Source organism: Carex rostrata, chromosome 5 (assembly GCF_964058835.1).
Source record: "Carex rostrata chromosome 5, lpCarRost1.2, whole genome shotgun sequence".
Taxonomy (NCBI): Eukaryota; Viridiplantae; Streptophyta; class Magnoliopsida; order Poales; family Cyperaceae; genus Carex; species Carex rostrata.
This window is the reverse complement of record NC_135922.1, coordinates 4,992,522-5,018,009: the sequence shown is the minus strand read 5'-3', so window position 1 is coordinate 5,018,009 and position 25,488 is coordinate 4,992,522. Positions and strand designations below refer to the sequence as shown.

Sequence of the window (25,488 nt, the reverse complement as noted above, 5' to 3'; positions counted from 1 at the left end):
ATAGCTAAGTTTTGTATAAACGAAAAAATAGCATTAGGGATCAATGCCTCATATGATATTTTGACATTGTACATCCGCTGATTCCGGTCCTCCATTTTTATAATCAATTTGGACATGGTTCACTATATACCATGTTATATTTTCAAAACAAAACAGTACAACATTCATACACCAAGTCTATACAATATTCTATAAGAATTTAACCTTCTTATTCGTTCTGAGTCGCGATTTCCCCCAAATCATTTCAACTGTTGTTGCAAAAAATCCAAAATTGGTCCGATTGAATCACCGAAACAATGTAATGTTGATCCAGAAAGAAGCGAATGAGTGAAAATTTGGTCAATTGTTTCGATTTCGCTTCAATTTTACCGATTTTCTGCATATAGTTTTCAGTTTCAGGTGGCTCGATCCACACATTTAAGATTGGAATTTCTAAATGCCATGGCAAATCAATTCCTTCATTGAGTTTTCTCCTTTGTTTATGCTTATTGGAAACCAGAGAGAGACACAAGTAAAATAGTTATAAATAATGCATATAATAAAAATAAAGGTACATCATAAACAAACAAAACGATTGACCAAAAGTTGTGTTAGTTGGATTCTCTAGAGCCTGCTTTCTAGAAGAAATAAACGAGCCAATTCATTCCGGCCCCTTGTGAAACTTAGAAATAAAAATAAAAAATTGAGTTTATATGCTAATTAATTAATTATTCATATTTTGCCATTTCATGTTCACATAATGATTCAAATTTTTTCTGGTGCAAGGGTCTTCGGCCACAACATACACAAAATAGCGTCGGCCCAGTAAACAAACGAAGAAATGGGCCCAGATAGCAAACTGGGCCTAACAATTGTGGATGAAGAAATTGACAATTTGGTTAGATATGAAAGGGAAGGGGAAGGATTAGTATGGTTAGCTGATGAGGGGTGTTATGGATCTATGTTTGGGAATCCAAGTATCTTGTACCAAATTCAATTGTCAAGGAATTCAATTGCGTCAAATGAATCATACAATAGACAATCCTCGAGAGGTCCGACCTAATATGGCCACAAGAAACTAAGCTATCCGACATGAGCAACACAATCATTTCACAGACATGTGGTAGAAACTTTCAACAGTTCACAGCAATAAAAACCGAAGTCAGATATCATCAGTCAATCAAAATTCTATTTCAAAACAATCTCCATGCATCCAAGTTCTATTTCATCAGAGTGTATGGCCCCTTCTTCACGGATGAATGAAATCCCAAAGAACAAATGTCGATTTATAAGAACTGCAAGTAGAACTAATCATGCAAGCAATTATTTGTTCGGAGAAAATATAAAAAAAAATCATGATTTAATTCATTAGCATGTGCACGCATGCAGATATTTCTTGCTTTTATAGTTTTATCACACACGCTAAATTTTGATTTGATATTTTCACTCTGGATACTTTCTTTTCATGAACAAATACGTAATAAATCAAAATCAGATAAAACAATCTTCCAAAGAAGCCCTCCCTTTTCTCTCTTTAACACTTTCGTCCTAAGACTATTTTGGACATCTCAGCACTGATGAGTCTTTCTAAGTTCAGCTGCATCAACATTGGCAACATAGTGCACCGGTCGGTAGTATCCGGTTATCGGATCGGGAATCCACGTCCCCGCTGATTCTTTCTTTGTATCAGATCTCGTAACCTGTTTTCCACCCGAAGAAGCCGATATATCAGCGACCTTTTCTTCCACTTTGCTGCTTTGTCTCACTGCCTCTGTTGTTGTTGCTGCTGTAGTATATACCTTCCTACATCAATTAATTAAAAAAAAAAATTATATTTTCAAGTACATGATGCACAAATAAAAAAATACTTTAATGCACAATTACTTAGACAAAAGATTATATGATTGATTATTTAATTTATGTTTCAACTTAAATCTTTGCTACAATATAAAAACTTAACTGATATTCTGACTAGACAATTAAGGGCTCTTTTGGACAAAAATCTTATTCATAATCGGGCATGACTTGTTCAATCGGTATCAACATTCGTATGAACGGTTTTGAATTCATGAGATCGTTCAAATTTATTAATTTCTAAATCTTCACACTAATCTTTATGCGAATTGGACGGATTTGATCTGGATTTTGGATAAAATTTGTCCTTAGCCGGTTGGACGTACAAAACCCAATCCCTTTTGGTTGTAACAATAAAAGGAAACAAAAAGAAACTACTAAATTTAGTTGTTACCGTTGGATATGAGCGGAGATTCCATCAAAGAGAAAGAAATAGATTGAAGTACAATTGGAGGTCGCACGAGCCATCCGATCAGGATTGAAAGCCTCAGATATTTTGTTTCTGTTATTTGGGGTGGTTTTTGTTTCTCCTTTTGAGGAAAATTAAGAGGTGGAGAGAAGATATTTATAAGCTTAGGGAAAGGTGCATGTGAGCATTTTTTTGAAAAAGTTTTGCTTATTGGACATGTTGTATGATAATTAATTAAAGGAAAACCAATAGAAGTCATAAGCAGCTAAAATTTAATACTAATCACTATTGAACTAATCAAAGGATTTTATATGATTCACCAATATCTTTATTGAATTTTTCATGTTATAAGTAACTAAATGAACAATTATTCTTGATAAATTATTTTTGAAAATTATAACAAGACAATTTGAACACAACATAATTTGGAAAAAGAATGCATAAAAAAACTAAAATTTTATTAACAAACATTAATGTAATTATCTAATGAATCGAATTTCATTAACAATAGATTAAATTGACAACCATAAAAATTGTAATATTTTTAATTTATTGCTTAAAACGTACATTAATTTTAAAGATAATCTATATTACATCTATATCATGCATGCATCCGAAAATGATATTATTTGATGTAAGATTTACACTGATGTGTACATATTTTAATAACAATTGATGAATATTAATAAGTTTAGCAATCTGTGTATTAACTTTTCTCCTAATTTTGAAAATTTCGTCGTTCTGATTTGATAAATAATGTTACGGTTTTTCTACTTATTATCAATGAATACCAACTATTATTTAAGAATGTTGCCATTCTATTTATATTTCTATACTTGTAAAACACAGTCTTCTTTTGCAGAATCAACAGTCTTAACAATTATCTATCAAGATAATATTAATTTGATCTTCATATCTGTAATTCATGCCAAATTTAAACTTTTTTCACTCATTCAATATATATATATATATATATATATATATATATATATATATATATCCATTCTTATATTATGCACGTAGTTATCCTGATCCTTCAACGGCTGAGATTGAAAGATGAATTTTCGAATTGAATATCAACCCTCCAATCACATAATTTGTCTTCTTTTGATTATATACATCTATTTTATGTGTAGAAGTTTAAATTTAGTTAAAAACATGCTCGCCACACAGACTACTACATGGTTTATCACATTAAAATTGAATAAATCCTTAGCAATTTGTTTCCTTATTTCTTCTTACAGCTATCTTTTATTCTACCAATTAAATTATTTTCTTATTTCTTCATTTTCTCTGTTTCATTTCCCTGCCATCTATAAAAACTAATGAATCTGTGTATGCCTCATTTTGTTAATTCTCAATAAAAGTTTTTACAATAATTAATTGTCATTCATATGTGTAGACTAACTTATATAGAAAGTTTTTTAAATGCAGAAAAATTAACTCACATAATGAACAAAGATAGAAAAATACAATCCAATGTCTTTTATGAAATAATAAATAATACCATAATTTATCTAGAGAATAATCATTACAATGAATATAAAAAATTAATAATAAGAATATCACAAGGTATTCTTTATGTGAAGTTATTCAGAGGAGAGTTTCAATATAACAAATTTAATGTGCAATTTGGGTTAAAAAAATTCGAATATAAACAAAAAAAAATTGCTACAAAATGTCGTAGCATTATAGATAATTTTTTATTTTTAGAAATTATTATTAAATAATATAAGAATATAGATTCAGTACGTGAATTTTTTTATGGCATAGCAGGCGCTGAGTGGGTAACTTGGATTTAAATTTTGGAATTGAGTTTGTAGTTTGGGTTCAAAGTTTAAGCCGGAACCACTAATTCAGCTTCAAAGTTTGAATCTGAACTACTAACTTGGTTCAAAAGTTTTAATTCAAACCACTAACTCAGAGCCTTCTAGATCTTTGAAAATCTAACGTACTCAATCAATTTTCCTATATTATTTAATAATAATTTTAAAATTAAAAATTATCTGACAAAATTTTTGTGCTATGAAATGTTCAAAATTTACATTTTCATTTATATTTGAAAATTTATAACTCAAATTGACATAAAATTTATTATATTGCAACTCTCTTCTATATAACTTACATTTTTTTCCATAGAAAAAAATCTTCTGGTAATTTGTTATAAATTTATTTTACTTGTGGTATCATAATATAAGAATGGAGATTTCATAAAGACAAACTGGATTATTTTTTTATTTTTGTTGACTGAGTCAATTTTTCTATGTTTAGAAATATTAATGACGGATCAAGTATTTAATTATTGTAAAAACCATCATTGAGAGGTCTGAAACGTGGCAGACCAGGATTAGTTTGTGTTCATAGATGGCAAGAAAATATTGCCCACCAGTGGGTAGAGGATTTGATTCCTTCATTTCTCCTCTTCCTCTATAGTTTCAACAATGAAAATGGAAACAATCATATTTTTTCGTATTTTGTTTATGGCTATTGTATTTTTGTGAATAGATGAATATTAGATCTTATGCTGACAAAAATAATAAATCTTTCTGATATGAAAAGAAAATAAATAATATCTAGAACTTTCGTGTACATAAATGATATGTACATAAATTTCTACTATTAAAATAATTTTCATGAAGAATATATATGTAAAGAAAATCCTTATTTGCATCATTTAATTATATATTTTTCAAATTTGTTTCTTTATATATCATCTCCTCTAAATTGTTTAATGACCTGTCTCGCTTGTAGAGAAAATTAGATATTGAATCGCAATGATATTTAAAAAAAAATTCATGTTATATTTGATCTTTTTTATTTGTTGTTGTTTCTTTTATTGTTATTTATTATTTGGATTTCCGCTTTTTTTTTTAATTTTTTTTTTAATTTTTATTTTTTAAATTTTGTGTGAATGTCAAATAAAAAAGTCTCTTCATATTCTATTCAATCTTATAATATGTTTCCGTTGCAACGCACGGGCACGATACTATTATATATATATATATATATTTTGTTACATTCCTTTATTACTAATTGGAGTAGAACTAGAGTGTTCTTATGTTCACCAAGATTTCTTAGTGAACTAATTCTAAAACCCATCAAATCGGCTTCAAATGACATATCCGAATCGTTGAAACCCACCTATCTTATGAGTGATGCATTTATATGTGAAAATTTTAAACATTCAAATTAATTTAGTATAAAGTCAAGCGGTCAAAATTAGAAGGTCAACAAATTAATTTTAATGCATTCATTTTTTGAATGTTTTTTACCACTTGACTCTATGCAAAATTAATTTAAATTTTAAATTCTTTTACATGTAGACGCATCGCTCGTAAAGTAGGCGGATTTCAACTGTTCGGATTTATCGTTTAAAGCTAATTCAATGAGTTTTAGACTTGAGTTCACCAAAAGGCTTGGTGAACTTAGTAACACCCTTGTTCTACTCTAGTAATTGCATACCTGCACTAATGTAGCAACTTGCCTATTTCATTGAATAAGCTTTCTTGATAATTAACGGGAAAAAGCGCCCTGAAGGTCACTAAACTTTGTCATTTGTCATAAATTGGTCATTCCAAGTTCGATTTGTCTATCTGTAACCACTAAATTTTTAATTTGTTCCAATCAAGTCAATATATAACTTTTTCATCCAAATAAATATAATTTTTGTGTTAATATTTTGAACAAAATTAGTATATTCCGTTAAAATTTTGGATTTAATGAGAATATTTGGTTAGTATTTGGACGGAATGAGCATATTTCATTAATTTTTTTGATGGAAAAATTACAGAGTGACTTAATTGAGACAAATAAAACATTCATTGATTATAGAGATACAAATCAACTTGACCAATTCATGACAAAGTTTAGTGACCTTGAGCGAAATTTACCCTAAATTAACAATACTTACCTTTGTACAATAAATAATGCAAAATTGATATTTAATTGGGATGTACCAACATTGTAAAAAATGGTTGTTTAGGTCGATTAATTGATCGATTAGGTGTTGGCAGTAAACAAATTATCATATATTTTCCTAACTAATCGGTTGATTATTTCCAATTAATTGCTTCACGATAACATGTTCATCCAACGAAAGTATACTGTTATTTACATCAACACTGTGATGTACTCTTCAAGAGCATGTAGAATGAACATTTCGTTTCAAACTTTTGGTTCACATTTAATGATTGAAACAGGTTCATGCAAATGAGTTGATTGCAACAAATTATATTTAGTCCTTTTGATTTTTATTAAAAAAATGGGAAAATAAACTTTTGGTTCACGTTAAATAAACTGGATCCATCCTTTTATTTTTGTGGCCGGGGGGTTGCCGACTAGGATGCCAGGTGGATCAGGACAGCTACATTTTTCTACTTGTATAGGTGGCGCCATATGGATCTTTTGGATTCATTCGTATCAAACCCTACAAAATGTTTAATTATTTGTCCCACACTTTTACCAAAGCAAAATTAGTCATAGTCCCGGAGTAAATTAATATTCTCGATAGGAATTGTTTCCTTTTATTTTGAATAGTAATATTTTCTCTTTAATTTGTTATCTAAGACTTTAAAGTTGACTTTTTATCTGAAAAGTTTACATATATGCAATCTTCACAATTAAAATCAGAAAAAAAAAATTGAAAGACACAAAGATCTATAAAAATATAATTTACATCAGATCATCGCTATACAAAATTAAATTTCTTAGAATTATAGAAATTGCAAGAAATCAACCATAATTATTCAGTTTTAAAAGTTTCTAAAGTAATTTGTGATAATTGAATAACAAAGGGCTTTTTAATAAAAGGGTCATTTCTTTAGCCGACCTGCCAATCTCAACCTGTATCGCTGTTATTTAAATTAATTCTGTTCCGTTTATTTTATTTTTAAGCACAACTTGATGAATTTATTTTCCATTATATACGATGAAAACTTCCTCGTATTTCTAATTTTCTTTTTTCTTTTCTGTTCTAATATAAAAAAGATTTACATTAATTCATGTAGCCCTTCCAATTTGAACAAATTTCTTTGAAAATTAATTAATACTGCATAAATAAGAATTAACTATTAGTCTAGTGGCAAAAGGAAACACTCTCCGTGTGCATTAGAGATCTCGAGTTCGAAATACAGATGACAGGTCCATCTTCCTATTTATTTTTCAAAAAAAAAAAATACTAAAAATAATATAAGATGTGATCATTCGGAAAACTGTGTACTTTGATATACGTATACCATGCATGGTTAGGTTCATGAATACTTTACAATGGTCCCGTCAAACTTTTTAATAAAAATTTCATAAAAAAATAAATGGTTAAATGGAATAAATATACAATATTTAATTTTGTTGGAAAAAAATGTTATACTGAATTTTTTGGCAAATTTACAAGTATTAATTGTTATTTTGGTAATTATTTTTTCTCTGAATTGTCAATAAACAATCGATTAACATGTGTTATTTTTTATTTTCTGATTTTCTCATTACATAAGCGTTCTGTCGAAAAATAGGGATGTGAAAATTTTCAAATCTGATTGAGAAACCTTTTTATAAAGAAAAACTAGGTAAAGTCTTCAATTAAATATTAATATCAGAAGAGATTTTTATCTAGTTTATACGTGTTACCTCTCACAAAGAAACAAAAAGACTCTTTAGCCTGCATCACTGATACCTCTATATATAACAGTCAGTGATGGAAAAAGTGATGGAAAAGTTGGACAACATACGAAATATCGAAAGATGAATATTGAACATGAATTGAGCAGCTTTAATGTACTCCTCCAAGCTTGATCAGAAGTTTTTGTATAAAAACTCAACTTACAAATTGTACTCAAACGATACATAAAATTGCACTAATTAAATTAAAAATGCAAAGCACACAAACCAGAAACTTAAAAGAAAACAATGAAAAATATGAAATTGGACGCTTGGAGTCCATGGCTCTGTTCTATAGAAACTCAATTGAAGGAACATGTTTGCATAAGTCGTAGATCTCAATTGCACGTTCAGGGTCAATGGGCCGCTCCCACCACACCAATCCTTGAAGGTTGGTTAGGTAACGTAGTCCTTGAGGAACACAAAAATTTCTCGACAAACCAATAAAGAGTTCTCTAAGAATGGGCATGGCCCCCTCCTCTATCTCCCAATCCTTTAGAGAGTCATTACCACGAATACTCAGAAGTTCTAACTGGCTGAAGCCTTTTGCCGAACAACACATTTTTTCATTAGTGTCTACGCCAAATAGCCAGAGCTCCTTGAGGTACTGTAGCTTCTCCAGTGCCGACATTATGTCTTGCCAGAATTTTAACTTCTCAAGGGAAAGATAGGTGAGATGAGGAGGCATATCAATGGGCGTGTCAATCAACTCTGTGGAATCAGAAATTAAAACAAGAGATCGTAGATTCTGATAAAAAGGGAAGTCTCTCATATCTAATTTTCCATTAAAAGATAAACGTGTGTTGAGCGTGAGAGAGATCAGGTTCTTTAAGGTGCTTAGGAAAGCATCAGCTGCCTCCCATGAAGAAGAAGAGTGTGTTAATTCAAATGTACGTAAATTGGGTACATCAGGTGCTTCCCGTGATTCATCGCAAATCACCTCATCAAGTGTTTGCAAATTTGGTAGTTTTGCTGACGATGACAGTTCAACCTGAAATCCAGTGACATGCCTCAGTGCTTTATGCCCTGATAACCGCAGTTTTTTATTTTCCCATGTAGAAATGGTTTGTAAAAACTTCATGTTGCCTATCATTTCCCCCCAGGATCTATTATCACGACTGACTATTTTATTACCTCCTAAATCTAGGTATCTTAACTGAGTCAATCCTTCAAACATTTCTAAATTAATTCCCATAGTTGCATCAGATAAGCTTTGTATGCTGACCACTTTGAGCATCCTTTGTTTGAAACAATTTGGCATGCATTTAGTACGGAAGCACAACAGAGTGCGGAGTTTTTTGCTCATCACGAGTTCATCACAATCTGAATTGTGAACTGCCACCCGACGCGCCATACACAAGTTTTGCTGATCATCTGGATGTGAATACACTATAAGAAAGTTGTCCTCCTTGGCTTTTTGGAGAGCGAGATCCCGTAGAAGATCGTGTATGCGGCAAAATTCGACAGAACCATCCGCAGATCTAAATGTTACTTGAACCATGCTCCTGTTGTACAGCAAAACAAATTATTTTGAGCAAACAAGCACATTCGATTTGGAGACCTCATAAATGTCATAACTAAATAATTGGGGCTCACATTTTTTAAGGTAAGCACTAAAAGAAAAGACTAATTATATATTATAATATTGACGTTCATAAATTTTTAGGACAGTGAATTTTTCATAAAGGAAAATGGTTACCTTCAAATCAATTAACTTGGATGGATCTATACAGAACAAGTTTGTGCTGATTGCATTGTGCATTTTTCGTTTTTTTTTGTTTTTGTTTTTGTTTTGTTTTGTTTCTCAGGGAGTGCTCCCGATATTGGAATGTCCTATTTATATATATATATATATAATCCCAAAGGTTTTTTATAAAAAATAAATATTACAATGAGCATTTGCATCAAGAAATCAGCACATTATACTAAATTGTGTAATGCATTAAATGAAGTAATACCTCTGCACAAGATCTTCCAAAAAACTCTCCGCCGTTTCTTCCAATGTTCTTTTGTTTTCTTTTGATATGAAGCCCTCCGCAACCCACAGTCGAAGTAGAGTTTTGGCATCGATTAAATAGTCTTCGGGAAATGCAGCGAAGTACATGAAACAGGATTTAAGACCAAATGGTAGGTCCTCATAACTAGTACCTATAATTTTATTTCCATCGGCAAACCAACTCATTGTTTGTAACACCTTACTCCAAGTAGCATAGTTGAGTGGCTTCGTTGCTAATAGGCTTCCTAAAAGCACTAATGCGATAGGTAACCCATTACATTTATGGACAAATTGATCTATGATATTAGAAAGATCGCAATTAGCAATTTTAGTTGGATCCTGATAAGGAAGAGCTCTTTTCAACAAAAGCTCTAAGCTTAACTCCTTCGTTAATAACCCAAGTTCATATGGATCACACGTGGGATCCGCATGCTTAGCAATATTAAAGGACCTTGTGGATAGAAGTATTCTACTTCCATTATTTTCATCTGGGAGTGCCTCTCCAATTTGAGTCCATAAATTGTTTGTCCAAACATCATCAAGAACAATGAGATATTTTTTGCCTCTAAGAGACTCATGAAGCTTGCCTAGAGAACCATTTGTATTTGATTGCTCGAGTTGTTCCCCTATCTTTCTCAAAATATCAATTACTTCAAACTTTTGAGAAATATCTATCCAAATGCGACGTTCAAATTGCGTCTTGGCATCTTCCCTGTGAAAAATAAAAGATGTATTAAATTCTAGTATAAAAAAAAATAATATGATAAATTGATCAACAAATACTTGTGTAAATTGATGGCCAAGTCCGAACTTTTTTTGTTACCATCCAAATATTTGAAACTTCTGACGTTATTATCAGTTTGAAAAAAAATAAAAAATCTAATTTTACCAACCACAGAACTCTAACCTGTGTGTGACATCAGTTTCTGGAAATTTTACCGCACACACATATATTGGCGGAATATATATCAATAAAATTTTGCCGCACAATTTAACCGGTTTTTTTATATCTAGCCGTTGATCTTGTTTAGATTTGTGCAATATCAATATGTACAATGCAATATAAAACATTAGTAGCTAATACCCAGTCTGGCACCAAGTAGAACGACAACCATATTCAGCAAAAATATTTATTAATAACATTAAAAAAAAAATCAAATAACTGAAAATGACGTCAGAAAAAAATTCAGAAACAAAATTTCTGCTCGATAATTTGACAGAATGCATGGCCAATTCTGCTAAATTTGAAATCTTATTTTCACTGGATAATCAAGCAGAATCACAACCCATTCCGCTCAGTTCCGCTATATTTGTTACTCGCAATCCACACTCCTCCCTCTCTTCTTTTTCAGGAAAATCGTCCGATTGAACTGTTTGAGTGTTCAGTTAATCTAATTTAATATTTTATTAAAAAAAATGGTTAGGAAATACTAAAAGATGAGGATTCCAATGCCTCATTTTTTTATACCTCATTATAGCTCATATTTTATATCTTCATTTTCTTCATATTCAAAGTCTAAATTGTCAATCCGAACCATTCAACATGATACCCATACTAAAATATGGTTGGGGATGAATTTTATAATTTTTGGAACTTTTTTACTATTATTTAAGATGGGTAGAAAATCATTATTTTTTGAACGGTGCAAAAACAATGATTTTGTACCTATCTTAAGAAATAGTAAAAAAATTTCAAAAAATATAAAATTTCATCCCTAGGCATATTTTAGTATAAATATCATGTTGAGCAGTTCAGATCAATAGTTTGGACTTTGAATACGAAGATATAAAATATGAGGTATGATGAGGTATTGGAACATTATCATACTAAAATGGTCTTATCAAAATAGTTTAGAAAATACTAGAATTGTCCAAAAATTATGATAATAGTTAAGAATGGTGTAGAAAATTACGAAAATAGTCAAAAAAATTATCCAATTGTCTAAAAAATTACTAGAAATGTCTAGACAATACCAAAAGTGTCTAAAAAATTCCCATAATACTTTAGAAAATATCAGAATTGTTAAAAATTACCGTAATGGTCTAGAATGGTGTACAAAATTACTAAAATAGTCCAGAAAATATCAGAATTGTCTAAAAAATTTCAAAATTGTCCATAATGATGTTCAAAATTACCAGAATAGTCTACAAATATACGAAAATATAAATATTATAATAATTTATTGAAATTACCAGAATAGTCTAGAATTGTGTAAAAAATTACTAAAATAGTTCAAACAATTTAAACATCAGAAAATAAAAAAATATAAACAAATGAAATTATAAAAAAAACAGAAGGAACAAAAAACATATCATGTCATGTAATTAATTTTTAGGAATTATAAAATAGTTCATTAATTTTTAGAAATTATAAAATAGTTCATTAATTCAAAGGAAATAATGTTTGTGAAATTTTTTAATATTTTTTTACAAAAGTTTCCACATACTCAGTCCACCACTTAATAAAGTGCTGGGTTGAGTTTACATTGAAAAAAAAATAGTACGGTGGAGCTCGCTCTGTCACGAAATGACACAGTGATAGTACAAAACAATACGACATACGTGTCGGTAATGTGTCGTGACTCGCGTGTTCCATTGCTATTATTATCTTTTGAAAATTTGGCATGTCATGAAACGTCACGCGAATCACGTATAATGTTATATCTTGATAAAATGGTGAATCTTGTACAAATTAACTTAAATTATAAAAAAATAGTTAAACGTGACTCAACGTGACCAATCATGTTTGGTCACGGCACGTTTGAGCACAAAGTGACTCACGTGGTGTGACCATTCACGTGTCGTGACCACCCTTGGACATTTTGATCACGACACAGCACACAACTAAAATTACAGTGTGTTAATCACGATATGACGCATTTTAATTTGATCAAATCTGACATGTCATCAGCCTGATATTGATATGTTTGGTTATGATTTCCATTAACATATTACGTTTCAATTTGTTGCCTGCCATACCAGTCAGAATTCATACATTCTAATTTTGTTTTGAAAAACTTCCTTGAACAATATTGTTGGTTTCTAAAAAATTGGCTAAGCTTTCTTAATAATTAATAAGATATTATTAGCATCTATTTTTTTGTTGTAAAAATATGATCGGATTTCAAGAGTTAGATAAGATTGGCACTACTACAAAAAATATTTTTTCTATTACTCTTTTACCATCGGATGTGCTTCTGCACAGATGACGCTCGTCACAAGTGGCAGCGCTGTAATTACGTTGAACTTTTTATCGTTTGTTCTGGATAACAAACCGATGGCATTGAAAGACCCCTCCTTTTCCTAAAATATATCATATATCATATTTCATATAGAAGGTCACGTCACAAACCACCTATCTAACCAATTCACCCTTCACAGACTCGATCAAATGCTAATAATTCCGACCTGACCGCGACCAATTTATGTTCGTTAGGATTAAATTGTGTAGGTCTATATGACCCATTTGCTAAGGCGATATTGTCAGATTTACCAATTAAACGTCTTAATACATACTATTTTCATAATCATATATATGGACTTGATTTAGTAATAAAAATTAAGATTTGAGATCCAAAACTAACTACAAGAGGCAGTTGAATGTCTCGTAAATCATTGATTCACACGGCAATTTGTTCGATAAATGTCGTTAAATGGGTTTTACAATTTGGAAAATGAATTCAATTTATGTTTTCCTTAAATTTATAATTGAATAATTTCATAATTTCTGTAAAGCTTGTCGTTGAAATCATGATCCCTAGTCAAGTTAGAACCAAATTGAACCAAGTCTATTTTTACAAAATAAGAGTTTAATCAACTTAAATCAAACAATAAATGGATTTTCTAAACTACCTAGTTTTCCACAATTAAAATATACAGGTGTTATACACATACCTGTTGTATAGTTTTCGAGCGAGGGTTGTCTTTCCGAGTCCACCAACACCCCAAATCGAAATCACAGAACGTCTCTTAACTGTCTCATCGAGCAACAAGTTGGCAACATGGTCTAGGTCCTTCTTAAAACCGACAACATTGGGATCAATGTCCGGAATCACGGGTGGCCTAACAGGCAGTGTTATTACTCCAGTGCCCTCACCCAGATTATTGATTCCAAAGGTTTCTTTGCTCGCCTTGATCTCTTCCAATCTTGTCTGGATCTTTTTTATCTCATCGTCAAGTTTGTGTACAGCTGGGAGTTTTTTAGTTTTCTTTATCAACCTTTTCATGGCCTGCCTTATGCCAGTGGATCCGGTGGATTTTGTTGGGACCTTGTTAGAAATATTAGAGAGATCAAATTAAACCGGAGATTTTTAGCATAGCCTAGCTAGTGGAACTTTACAAATAACACTTTTTTTCTTTTTCTTTTCATGACTAGTGTATTTTATAGCTTGTTATAGGTACTGGACCGTTGGTGTATTGTACTAGGCCAACTGGCCATCATTTAAACTACAATGGTTCTTAATTAAGCTTTAGATAGGTATAAAATCAATTGTAATATGTATGATAATCCAATCAATAAATAAACAAAATTCAGTTGATAAGAAAGTTTCAGACCTCCAAGAGAAAGGTGTCAATGACATCTTCAATCAAGTGGGCAACATCCCTAACTTCCTTGACCCAGTGTTTTTGTCTCTCATCTGTGAGATGCTTCTTGTCAGCATCTTTGAGAAAAGCCTGAATTCTTTCAAGGTCACGCCTCACTTTCTCCACTTGTTCATCGACACCGTGTATGAGTAAAACCTCCTTAACTGCAACATCAACAAGCTTTTCCAGCACAAATTTTACAATAGTCTCAGCCATCCCGTTTCTGTATTCTACTTGGCAGCTGAAACTATATAGCTAGAGACAACAAAAAAATGGTGTATTAGTTCAATATAGATAGGCAGGATAAGAGGATCGGATCTGGAATTTAAATGCCTCAATAGGACGATGAAAGATGCATTATTTAAATGGTTAATTAATTAATTAATTGATATTGGTGGTTAATGACACAATATTCTAAAGGATCCTGATAACAATCCCCATAGGTCTATCCCCGCAAAAAACCCCGCACAAACTGCCAAAAATATCATGGGGGGGACCGCTCAATAATTAATACTCCGCAGAAACTGTTAGTATTTAACTTGAAGCATCAAAGTATTTATCGTGAATTTGCAAAGTGTTAATCACTATGCAATGATCTTTATTTAGGAAAGAATAAATTAATCCATTAGTTGTCCCCGCACAAAATTTCATTTTTTTTTAATCATCCCCGCACAACTGGGGACCATTAAATAAACAATCCCCTCATAAATACTTGTCATTTATCCCCACACAAATTTTTCTTTTTTTCTGGATTGTCCCTGCACAACTGGGGACCATTAAATAAACTATCCCCTCACCCAATGATAAATACTTCTCAGACATAAGGATAAATACTTTATGATACATTGATAAAAACTTTATGTTACATGGATAAAATTTATCAGACATAATTGCAACTTTCAGTACAATATCAATGATAAATACTTCTCAGACATAAGGATAAATACTTTATGATACATTGATAAATATTATATGTTACATGGATAAATACTTATCAGACATAATTGTAACTTTTAGTACAATATCAATGATAAATACTTCTCAGACATAAGGATAAATACTTTATGATACATTGATAAATACTATATGTTACACGGATTAATACTTATCAGACATAATTGCAACTTTCAATAAAATATCAATTATAAATATTTCTCAGACATAATGATAAATATTTTATGTTACATGAATAAATATTTTATGTTACATGGATAAATACTTCTCAGACATAATTGCAACTTACAGTAAAACATCTGTGACAATGATAAATACTTCCCATATATAATTGTAAATACTTGTCAGAACAACGATAAATACTTTTGTTGAACTTTGTTCTTGAACTTGTCAATAAGTAATGTTTAATCAAATCAAAGTATTATCATGTCAGGGACAATGATAAATACTTCTCAGACATAAGGATAAATGCTTGTCAGAACAATAATAAATACTTTCTTTTTTTGAGAAACAGATAAATATTTATTAGCGGGAATTGTTATTAAATGATAGTATAATTAATGTGGGGATTGTTATTACAGAACAGTATAATTAATGTGGGGATTGTTATTAAAGGGCTGTAATTAATGCGGGGATAAATGGAAATTCTTAGAGGAATTAATGCGGAGATAAAAGGCAGTTAAGGGAGTTAATTTGGAGAGAGAGAGTGCGGGGTTAAATGGGAGGACAGAGGTGAGGGGATCAATATAATTATTCTATTATAAATATTTAACAACTGGTAGTTTTATTAATTTAATGATTGTTTTATTCTAAATAATTAACAACTGGTAGTTCAATATAGTCGGTGTGAACGAGAGGTACGATAAATGAGGCTAATAAATTAAATATGTTTATATTTATTTTGAGGTAAGGCATAAGGGGCTTGCTACGTACTGAACCAATTCAATGTTACTTAGCTGCTAATAATTTCCGTTACAAAGCAGCACGGACATAATACTAGTAACCTTAAAAACACTTAATTACATAAAAGAGGAAATACCAAATAATTATGTTTTTATAGAGATATTGAATATTATAATAGTTTTATGGATAAATTAATTATTTTAGAAGTTTCTATGGGCACACCACAAAATTTCCCTTAATTTAAATAATAAATTTAGATAAACCATTGGGAGGAACAGCCATCAATGATTAAATGCCCACGCACCACATGATGTCAATAAAGATAAGTTAATTTTTGAAAAGTACCCAGTAATTTAAAATTCAATAATCCGACTCCTCTACCATATAAACTAATGTGAATTATTGTCCTTGGGGTCACAATTCTTTTTTAGACTAAATGCTTGTCTATATTCTTTTTTAATATACTCGATATACAGTAGAAGTAGAGTTTTCTTAAACTCACCGGCCGGTTCTTAGTGAACATAATTTAAAAATCTATCTGAATGACTTTCAATGACAAATTTAAATCATTGAACTGGTGCAATTTACAAGCTTTCAAATAATGATCAAATTTATAAATTAATTAATTTAATATATAAATACAAACTTTCAAATAATGATAAAAATAAACACATTAAAATTAACTTACAATTTTTCAACTATACATGTATAAACATTTTAAAGGAATTATGTAATTTAGAAAGGCTTAATTTTAAGTTTTGACAGTACGGTTCATCTTCTAAATGAGAATTAAAAAAATTTCAGCTTTTCTAAACTCAAAATTCGTTTACTATTTTTACAAATTTTATTTAAAATATTGATGTAGGGCCAGCTTCTATGGATTCTTTTAATGTTTTAATCCTTTCTTTGCTGCTATCATTATCTTTTCATTATAATTTGTATGTATTTTGTTGTTTAGTTTTATTGTGGACTTGTAAAATTATGCTTCCAAAACAAACAAGGAAAAACATAGAATGTATTGAGTCATTAGTCATCCTTACCCTCAGCACGAACGCGCTGGCTGAAAATCAAAGCGAGATAGGAATATCCAAAGAAGGCTGCTCATTTTTCTGCTTTATTATCTAAAAGAACGAAAAAACAAGAAAACAAAAACAAAATGTAGAAAACATAGATGAAAGGAACGGGGCCAGAAAGATACAATGAGAGGAAGGGGTAGACTACATCACCAACGACAAAACATTAATTATAACAAAAGAATACAAAACAAAATTATTGGAGAGGTGGAGTGGACGAGTAATCCCGCTCTTTCTTCCATCGTTGAAGAGGAGATAAAATCTCTAACTCTATACCTAGAAGTGTCATACACCATTTGCTTGAGGAAGCATAGGAGAGGCTGAGATGCGGCAGAGTTAGAAACGGTAGCGCAAGGAGAGCGGTTGAGAATTATCACCGGATGTCTCAAAGAGGCAAAATGATAAGTCATGAATTATATTTCTATAAACATATTAAACGAAATCATGACTATTTTTCACGATCTCTTCTATATAATTTTTGAATTATATTTCTATAAACATATTAAACGAAATCTAAAATTGTGGAAGGCTAGCTCAATTTTTAAATTTGAAAGTCCTGTTCATGCATATAATGAATGAGAATTTAAAATTTCAGCTTTTTTATATTGTTCTAAGGCAGATTCCATCGATCTCTTTTAGTGTTTTGATCATTTCCGTAGTGCTATAATTTTCTTTTCCTTCTAATTTATCTGTATTTGTTGTTTAGTTTTATTGTTGATTTGTTGAATACTATGCTTCCAAAACGTCACATTTTTGCCTCCATCAATGATTTAAATTGTTTCGGTTGTGTGCTGCACATATTTTACTCGGGTCCTCTCTCTAGCTAATGTATTTCCATGACAAAAGACAACACTACTAAGAAGACAAACGACTTATGTATCATGGTGGGGAAGTGAGTCGATGTAATTCTAACTGTATAAAAAAAATATTGGGAAATTTCATGTACAACCCTAAGAAAGCTGGAAATTATGCATCTATTTTCCCCTCTAAAGGTCATAGTATCATATTTAATTATCCTTCTAAATTTTAAAAACTCACAAATTATCTATTTTAATTATTGTGTTTTACATTATAACTTACTTAAAAATAAATAAAATATGTAGCATGTTTAAGAAAAATGTCAATCTTCTAATTTTAATTTTCAAGAACAAATGATTCATTTATCTACTTTATGACCTATACATAGGTGTACACATGCGTGATTATTGTCTTATATACGTCAAAAGTAAACAATTTAACCATTTTCCCTTGCAAGCAGATTATTTAGAAGATTTATATATTTTTCTTAAATCTACTACTTATTTTTCATTTTTTAAATAAAGTGTCAAATGAATATTAGAAAATTTTCAATAATTTTTAATAGAAAAGGCAAATAAGAAATTTCTGAGTTTCAGAATTGTGCTCATCAAATCTTTTTTAGAAGCACAACATGTGCTAATTTTGTTCTAATTTAAAATAATAAATTTAAATAAACTATTAGTGTAACAAACTTCAATGATTACAAGCCTTTGCATACCAATCATTCGTCGAACAACCTTCTCTAAAATTAACTTATCTTGACTGACAGCATGTGGTAGGTATGAAATGACATTTAATCATTCAAGGTTGTTCCTACAATGGTTTAATTATATATGAAAATTATGTATTTAATTTAATCATGAGACCAACCAATAGGTTTAGATGGAGAATTATCAACTGCCCCCAAATTATTGTGTATATTTGGTTTACGCCCCCATTTTATTGTGTAAATTTTGTATTTAATATACTCCGGATCTGAATTCTTTCTGCATTAACTCTAAATTTGAGTTATTGCATGATAACGATATAACCCCAGATCGATCAAATTCGCTAATTAAGGAAAACAAAAATTACATGAGTTCTAATAAAACAATTATGAGGAAATTAACTGAAACTAATTAATTAAGTTTTCATGTTTTACTTTGAAAGGACAGAAAAAGGCACAGATTAATTATTCATGAAATAAGGAAGAAGGAAAGTTATTAGTTATCTCATATATATGTTTAGTCGTATAACATTATGCATATTAATTACCATAGTCACACTCTAATCTTTTTTAAATATATGTATATAAAAGTTGAACGTACGCTACAATTATCCTTTTCATTTAAATATGAAAAATAAGTAGCATTCTTAAGAAAAATATCAGTCTTAAATTATCAACTTCTAAGATCGCAAATGGTTAATTTCTTTATTGCTAACGTATATACATTGACATTCAGGTATACACTTGTGTATGCGTCAGAACTAGATAAATGAATCATTTGCCCTCAAAAACATAAATTAAAAGACTGACATTTTTCTTAAACATGCTCCTTAGTGTTTTTATATTTTAGTAGTAAAATGGACACTATGAATTTAAAGTGAATTGTACCACAAAACACAATAAATTTGTGTGCTTTTTTAAATTTAGAAGGGTAATTAATTAATTTTGATACTATGAAATTTAGTGGGAGACTCTACAAAAGGAAGGCACTTTTCGCGAGGGTAAAAAGTGGCTTTTTGCGACGGAGTACTGTTATAAATGTGATTTTTCTATTCGTGACGGTATTTTTTGCAATGAAGTTCAGTCATAAATGCGTTTTTTCTCTCACGAAAAGTACCTACTTTGTTGTTGTGAGAAATATAAAATTTCAAAGTTTATCAGGGTTACATACCAAATTTTCCTAAATTAAAATAGTTTTATACAGTTAGAAGCTAATCAACTCACCTACCACCATGGTACATAGTCTGTTGTCTTCGTAATAGTTTTGTCTTGTCTTGGAAATACATAGCAAGAGAGAGGACCCCGAATTAAGCCATTGATGGAGGCATAATACGTTTTGGAAGCATAATATTATAACTCCAGAATAAAACTAAACAATAAAATACAAATAAATTAAAAGGAAAAGATAATGATAGAAGCAAGGAAAGGATTAAAACACTAAAAGAATCCATAGAAGTTGGAATTAGATCAATATTTTAAATATTTTTTTATAAAAATAATAAATGAATTTTGAGATTTAGAAAAGCTGAAATTTTAAATTCGCACTTAGAAGATGAGCCGTACTTTCATAATTTAAAATTAAGCCTTCCGAAATTATGTAATTCCTTTAAAATGATTATAGAAGTATAATTGAAAAATTATAAGTTAAATTTTAATGTGTTCATTTTTTCATCATTATTTAAAGGCTTGTATTTATATATTAAATAAATTTATTTATAAATTTGACATGTAAATGCAGCGCAGCACTTGTAAATTACATCAGTTTCAATGATTTAGATTTATCATTGAAAGTCACATATTTTTAAATTAAGTTCACTATTGAACTTAAGAACCGGTGAGTTTAAGAATACAAGCACAAGTTCCAAAGAACACAAGCACTTAGTCTAAAAAGAAATTATATGTTATTGTTAGACTTAGCGACAAACATGAGATCAAAAGTTGGACTTCAGAAGAATCAGAACTATGACCCCAAGGACAATAATTCACATTAGTTTATATGGTATACAGGAGTCGGATTATCTCGACTGACATCATGTGGTGGTTGGGCATTTATCATTGAAAGTTGTTCCTCCTAATGGTTTATCTAAATTTATTATTTAAATTAAGGGAAATTTTGTGGTGTTCACATACAAACTTTTAAAATAGTTAATTTATCTATACAACTACTATAATATCTAATATCTTCATAAAACATTTTTTTGTATTTCCCCTTTTGTCACGAAAATATATTATAAGAAAGCTGAAAATTTTCAAACAAAATGACATATTTTTATCAAAAAATTTAGATAAAATGAGAAATAGCATTTCTAAATAACATATTAGATAACATCTACATATAAATAACATTCCTTAGATGACATATTACAAATAGCCTACTTATTTTTTAACATATTTTAATACAAAAATATCATGCAAATTGATATCTAAAATGGCAAATGATATTTCTTAAAAGATATAAAAAAGGAGAAAAAAAAATAAAGACATGACCAATCAATCAAAAAGATCCTTGAATGACATTTAAAAAAAGAAAAGAAGTCAAGACCAATCAGAAAAATGATACAATTTGCATGTGACAAGTACGTAGAAAAATATAAAGAAATGCATAGAAAAAAAAGGCAGATTATTTAATTGGTTGATATTCTATACAAATTTTATCTTTTAATCACAACCGTTGGCGGATCATAATATCTACATGTTTAATATAAGAATGGACATTTTAAATTTTAAATTGACAATATTGATTTCATTTCTTTCTCTTTTTTTTTTTTATCTTGTTTTGCCTTGCTGTCCTCCATCTCTGATTGTTGGAGAGGTGAGAGCAAAGATGAGCCCTACCGTACTACTATCCTACCCGGCCTCCTCCTCTCATGATTTTGGGGCTCTCTACTTCTCTTGCGATTCCCCTAGGCTGAGAACTCAGCTCTCCGAGTATTCTCTCTCTTGCTGGAAATAATATTTGACTGTGCTGTTGTGCATCCACGATTGCCCAACTGGAACTCTCTCTTTTGTCTCTTAATCATTTTCCTAGGATTACATACCAATTTCTTTTATTCTGCACAAAATTAAGAAATCATCAATCTGATGATGAGTTGTTGATCCTATTTCCTTTATTATTCTCCGTGAATTGTGTTTCTTGTTTGTGACCAGGATTCTAATTTAACTTGGCAACTCGTTTTTTATTGAAATGGGCTTCAAAATTGACAAGTTGTGACTTGTGACCATTATATACTGTCGCTTTGAGTGATACTCGCATTTCAATATGTAACTCCTTGATATTTAATTTGGTCATATTTATTACGAATTTAGTCATCGGCCAGTCTCGAAGTAATTCTAAAGCTAATTGGATCTATTTCACTTGTAATATGTTGGAAAAATTGTAAATTAGTATTTGATCTTGTACCAGTATGCAACATGTGGATGTAAAGTGACGCGGTGCGTATTGAACACATATCTAATTCAGACTCGAACATAAATAATAGCCACACCAGATCCACGCCGATCAAAGATTTATATGTATAAATTTAAATTTAATCCTCCATAATGACATGAGCAGCCTTCTAAGAAACAATTAAATGTTATGGTCTTCTAGGAGTCTTGAAACAATCAAACATTCTTATTAAAGTCATGTACGAATATATTATCTCATTGATTAAAGTCATGTTGCAATTGTAATTAAACAGGAAATGTATGAATATATTATCTCATTGGATAAGAAATGAAGTTAATTAGTAACTTCCTAATGTCTGGATCTATTATCCAATCAATATATATAGTTTTCAGTTTGAGGTGACTCGACCCACACACCGTAGATTTTTCTTCTTTGCTTATGCTTCCATTCATACACTTGAAATGGGTATTCGAAAACAGAGAGAGACACAAGTAAAATAGATATAATGCATATAATAAAAATTAAGGTACTTGAAAAACAAAAAGAATGACTGACCAAAAATGGTGTTAGTTGGATTCTCTAGAGCCTGCTTTCTGGCAGCTTCGCCGACAAGCACCCCCGAGTCAGTGAAAGCCACGTAGGATGGTATGGCAGAATTTCCATGGTCATCGGGATAATTCGGCGTTGGCTACTGTCGAAGACAGCGACGCGTGCACAGGCGGTGCCAAGGTCGATTTCAATTCCGACGTGAGACTGAGGCCCCTTCCTCTGGCCCATTTGATATTAATTTGATCCAACCTCAAATCTTTCTGTCAATGCTAAGATCTCTTGGGCTTTCCTTTTGAGTTTAGAAGGCGCTAGGTTGACCATCTCCTTGTCAACTCTCTCAGCCCATAGAAGAAAGAAACGAGCCAATTCATTCCGGCCCCTTGTGAAACTTGGAAATAAAAAATTTGACCCGAACTTTTTAAGAGTTAATTACTTGAACTTAATTAGTTTTATTGAAGATATAAATTTCTCATGGACCAAATAATAAATTGTAAAAATTGAGAATTAAAATGAGAATCTACACAACGTTCTTTAACATGGTTGTTTCGCTGTAGACATGGTTGAAACATTCATGTGAGAAAAATAAATAAATGAACTTTCTAGCTAGACAGCTAGTTTTTGTTTTGGTTGTCATGAGGAGAAGAAGACTCACTAATTTATTAATATTAGTATATCAGTTTATATGCTAATTAATTAATTATTCAAAATCAATTTTTTTCTGGTGCAAGGGTCTTCGGCCACAACATAGCCCAAAAATAGCGTTAGCCCAGTAGGCAAATGAAGAAATGGGCCCAGATAGCAAACTGGCCTAACAATTGTGGAGGAAGAAATTGACAATTTGGTTAGAAATGAAAGGGAAGGGGAAGGATTACTAAGGTTAGCTGATGAGGGGTGTTATAGATCTCTGTTTGGGAATCCAAGTATGTTGTATCAAATTCAATTGTCAAGGAATTTGATGGAGTATAATTGCGTCAAATGAATCATATAATAAATAATCCTCGAGAGGTCCGACCTATATAGGATGGCTAAAAAAACAACACAATCATTGCACAGAGCTGCCGGCACAAGGGACAAGGAGCAGCATCCTTGTGGCATCACAGAAGAAAATTCACAGCAATAAAAACCATTCCGTTTTTTCTAGATTTCGATTTTCCAGCAAAACGATACCCTTTTCTGATATTTTTGTTATTTTATTTTTTATTAATAAAAAAATCGGCCGGATCTTTCATTTTTTTCCCTTGATTCATTCGCATCAACCCCTATAAAATGTTTAATTATTTGTCCTACACTTTTACCACAGCAAAATTAGTCATAGTCCCGGAGTAAATTAATATAATTGATAGGAATTGTTTTCTAGTATTGAATAATAATATTTTCTCTTTAATTTGTTAGCTAAGACTTTAAAGTTTACTTTTTATCTGAAAAGTTTACATATAAGCAATTTTCACAATTAAAATCAGAAAAAATGAAAGACATACAAAGATCTATAAAAATATAATTTGCATCAGATCTTTGCTATAAAAAAATACATTTCTTAGAATTATAGAAATTGCAAGCAATAAACCATAATTATTTCGTTTTAAAAGTTTGTAAAGTAATTTGTGATAATTGAATAACAAAGGGCCTCTTAATGAAAGGGTCATTTCTTTAGCCGACCTACCGATCTCAACCAGTATACCGCTGTTATTTAAAATGCATTATCTTTTCCCTCTGTTTTTTTTTATTTTTATTTTTATTTTTAAGCACAATTTGACAATTTATTTTGTAGTTTGATAAAATTGTAGATAAGTCATGAGAACAAACTAAGTTTCGATCTACAAAATTTGAACATCGTGGCAATATGATATTTTAGAGATTGTTTTCTGAATTTAATGTTAATCTTTTAGCTAATCTTTGTACCATATGCTAGCAAATATTGACATCATGCTCAGATATTAAATTATGATGAAAACTTCCTCATATTTCTAATTTTTTTTTCTTTTCTGTGCTAATATGAAAAAAGAGTTAAATTTATGTAGGCCATCCAATTTAAACAAATTTCATTGAAAATTAATTAATACTACATGAATAAGAATCAACCGATCTTTGTGTGCATAAGAGGTCACGAGTTCAAAATTCAGATGACAGGTCCTTTACAAACAATTAATTATAGAAGTTGATATGCTAGACCTCTATCTTTCTATCTCAAATGAAAAAAAATAGTACATAATTAAAATAGATAAGATGTGATCATTCATAAAACTGTGTACTTTGATATACCATGCCTTGTTAGGTACTTTATTAGGTTCATCAATACTTTACAATGGGTCCCATCAATCTTTTTTAATAAAAGTCTCATAAAAAATTAAATGGATATATGGAATAAATATAGAATATTTAATTTTGTTAGGAATAAGGTTATACCTAAAATTTTTTGGCAAATTTACAAGTATTAATGGTTATTCTGGTAATTATTTTTTTTGATAAATTGTCAATAAACAATCGATTAAGATGTGTTATTTTTATTTTTTTTATTTTCTAAAGACCTAAACGTTCTGTCAGAAATAGGGATGTCAAAATTTTCAAACGTAATTTTGAATCCTTTCTATAAAGAAAAACTAAAGGTCAAGTCTTCAATTATATATTAATATCAGAAGATATTTT

At 30.4% G+C, this 25,488-nt stretch overlaps 2 protein-coding genes across 2 annotated transcripts; both read right to left on the bottom strand.

Annotated features, from left to right (window-relative positions):
• Positions 1-1,547: 1,547 nt before the first annotated feature.
• On the bottom strand, positions 1,548-2,301 carry LOC144553745 (late embryogenesis abundant protein Lea5-D-like). The gene is made up of 2 exons (XM_078301947.1): positions 2,228-2,301; positions 1,548-1,782 (listed from the first exon to the last, which is right to left on the bottom strand). Exons 1-2 carry the CDS (start codon positions 2,299-2,301, stop codon positions 1,548-1,550), a joined length of 309 nt encoding a protein of 102 aa, XP_078158073.1.
• Positions 2,302-8,186: 5,885 nt separating this feature from the next.
• LOC144553744 (disease resistance protein RPP13-like) lies at positions 8,187-14,754 on the bottom strand. Its single transcript, XM_078301946.1, has 4 exons — positions 14,445-14,754; positions 13,785-14,158; positions 9,853-10,602; positions 8,187-9,399 (listed from the first exon to the last, which is right to left on the bottom strand). Exons 1-4 carry the CDS (start codon positions 14,688-14,690, stop codon positions 8,187-8,189), a joined length of 2,583 nt encoding a protein of 860 aa, XP_078158072.1. The 5' UTR covers positions 14,691-14,754.
• Positions 14,755-25,488: the final 10,734 nt, after the last annotated feature.

Coding starts and splice junctions, on each gene's coding strand:
- LOC144553745 (XM_078301947.1), bottom strand. CDS start 2,301: ATGGCTCGTGCGACCTCCAATTGTACTTCAATCTATTTCTTTCTCTTT. Junction 1,783..2,227: donor ATCTCCGCTCATATCCAACG/GTAACAACTAAA, acceptor TAATTGATGTAG/GAAGGTATATACTACAGCAG.
- LOC144553744 (XM_078301946.1), bottom strand. CDS start 14,690: ATGGCTGAGACTATTGTAAAATTTGTGCTGGAAAAGCTTGTTGATGTT. Junction 10,603..13,784: donor GCTCGAAAACTATACAACAG/GTATGTGTATAA, acceptor TATTTTTCACAG/GGAAGATGCCAAGACGCAAT. Junction 9,400..9,852: donor TTGGAAGATCTTGTGCAGAG/GTATTACTTCAT, acceptor GCTGTACAACAG/GAGCATGGTTCAAGTAACAT.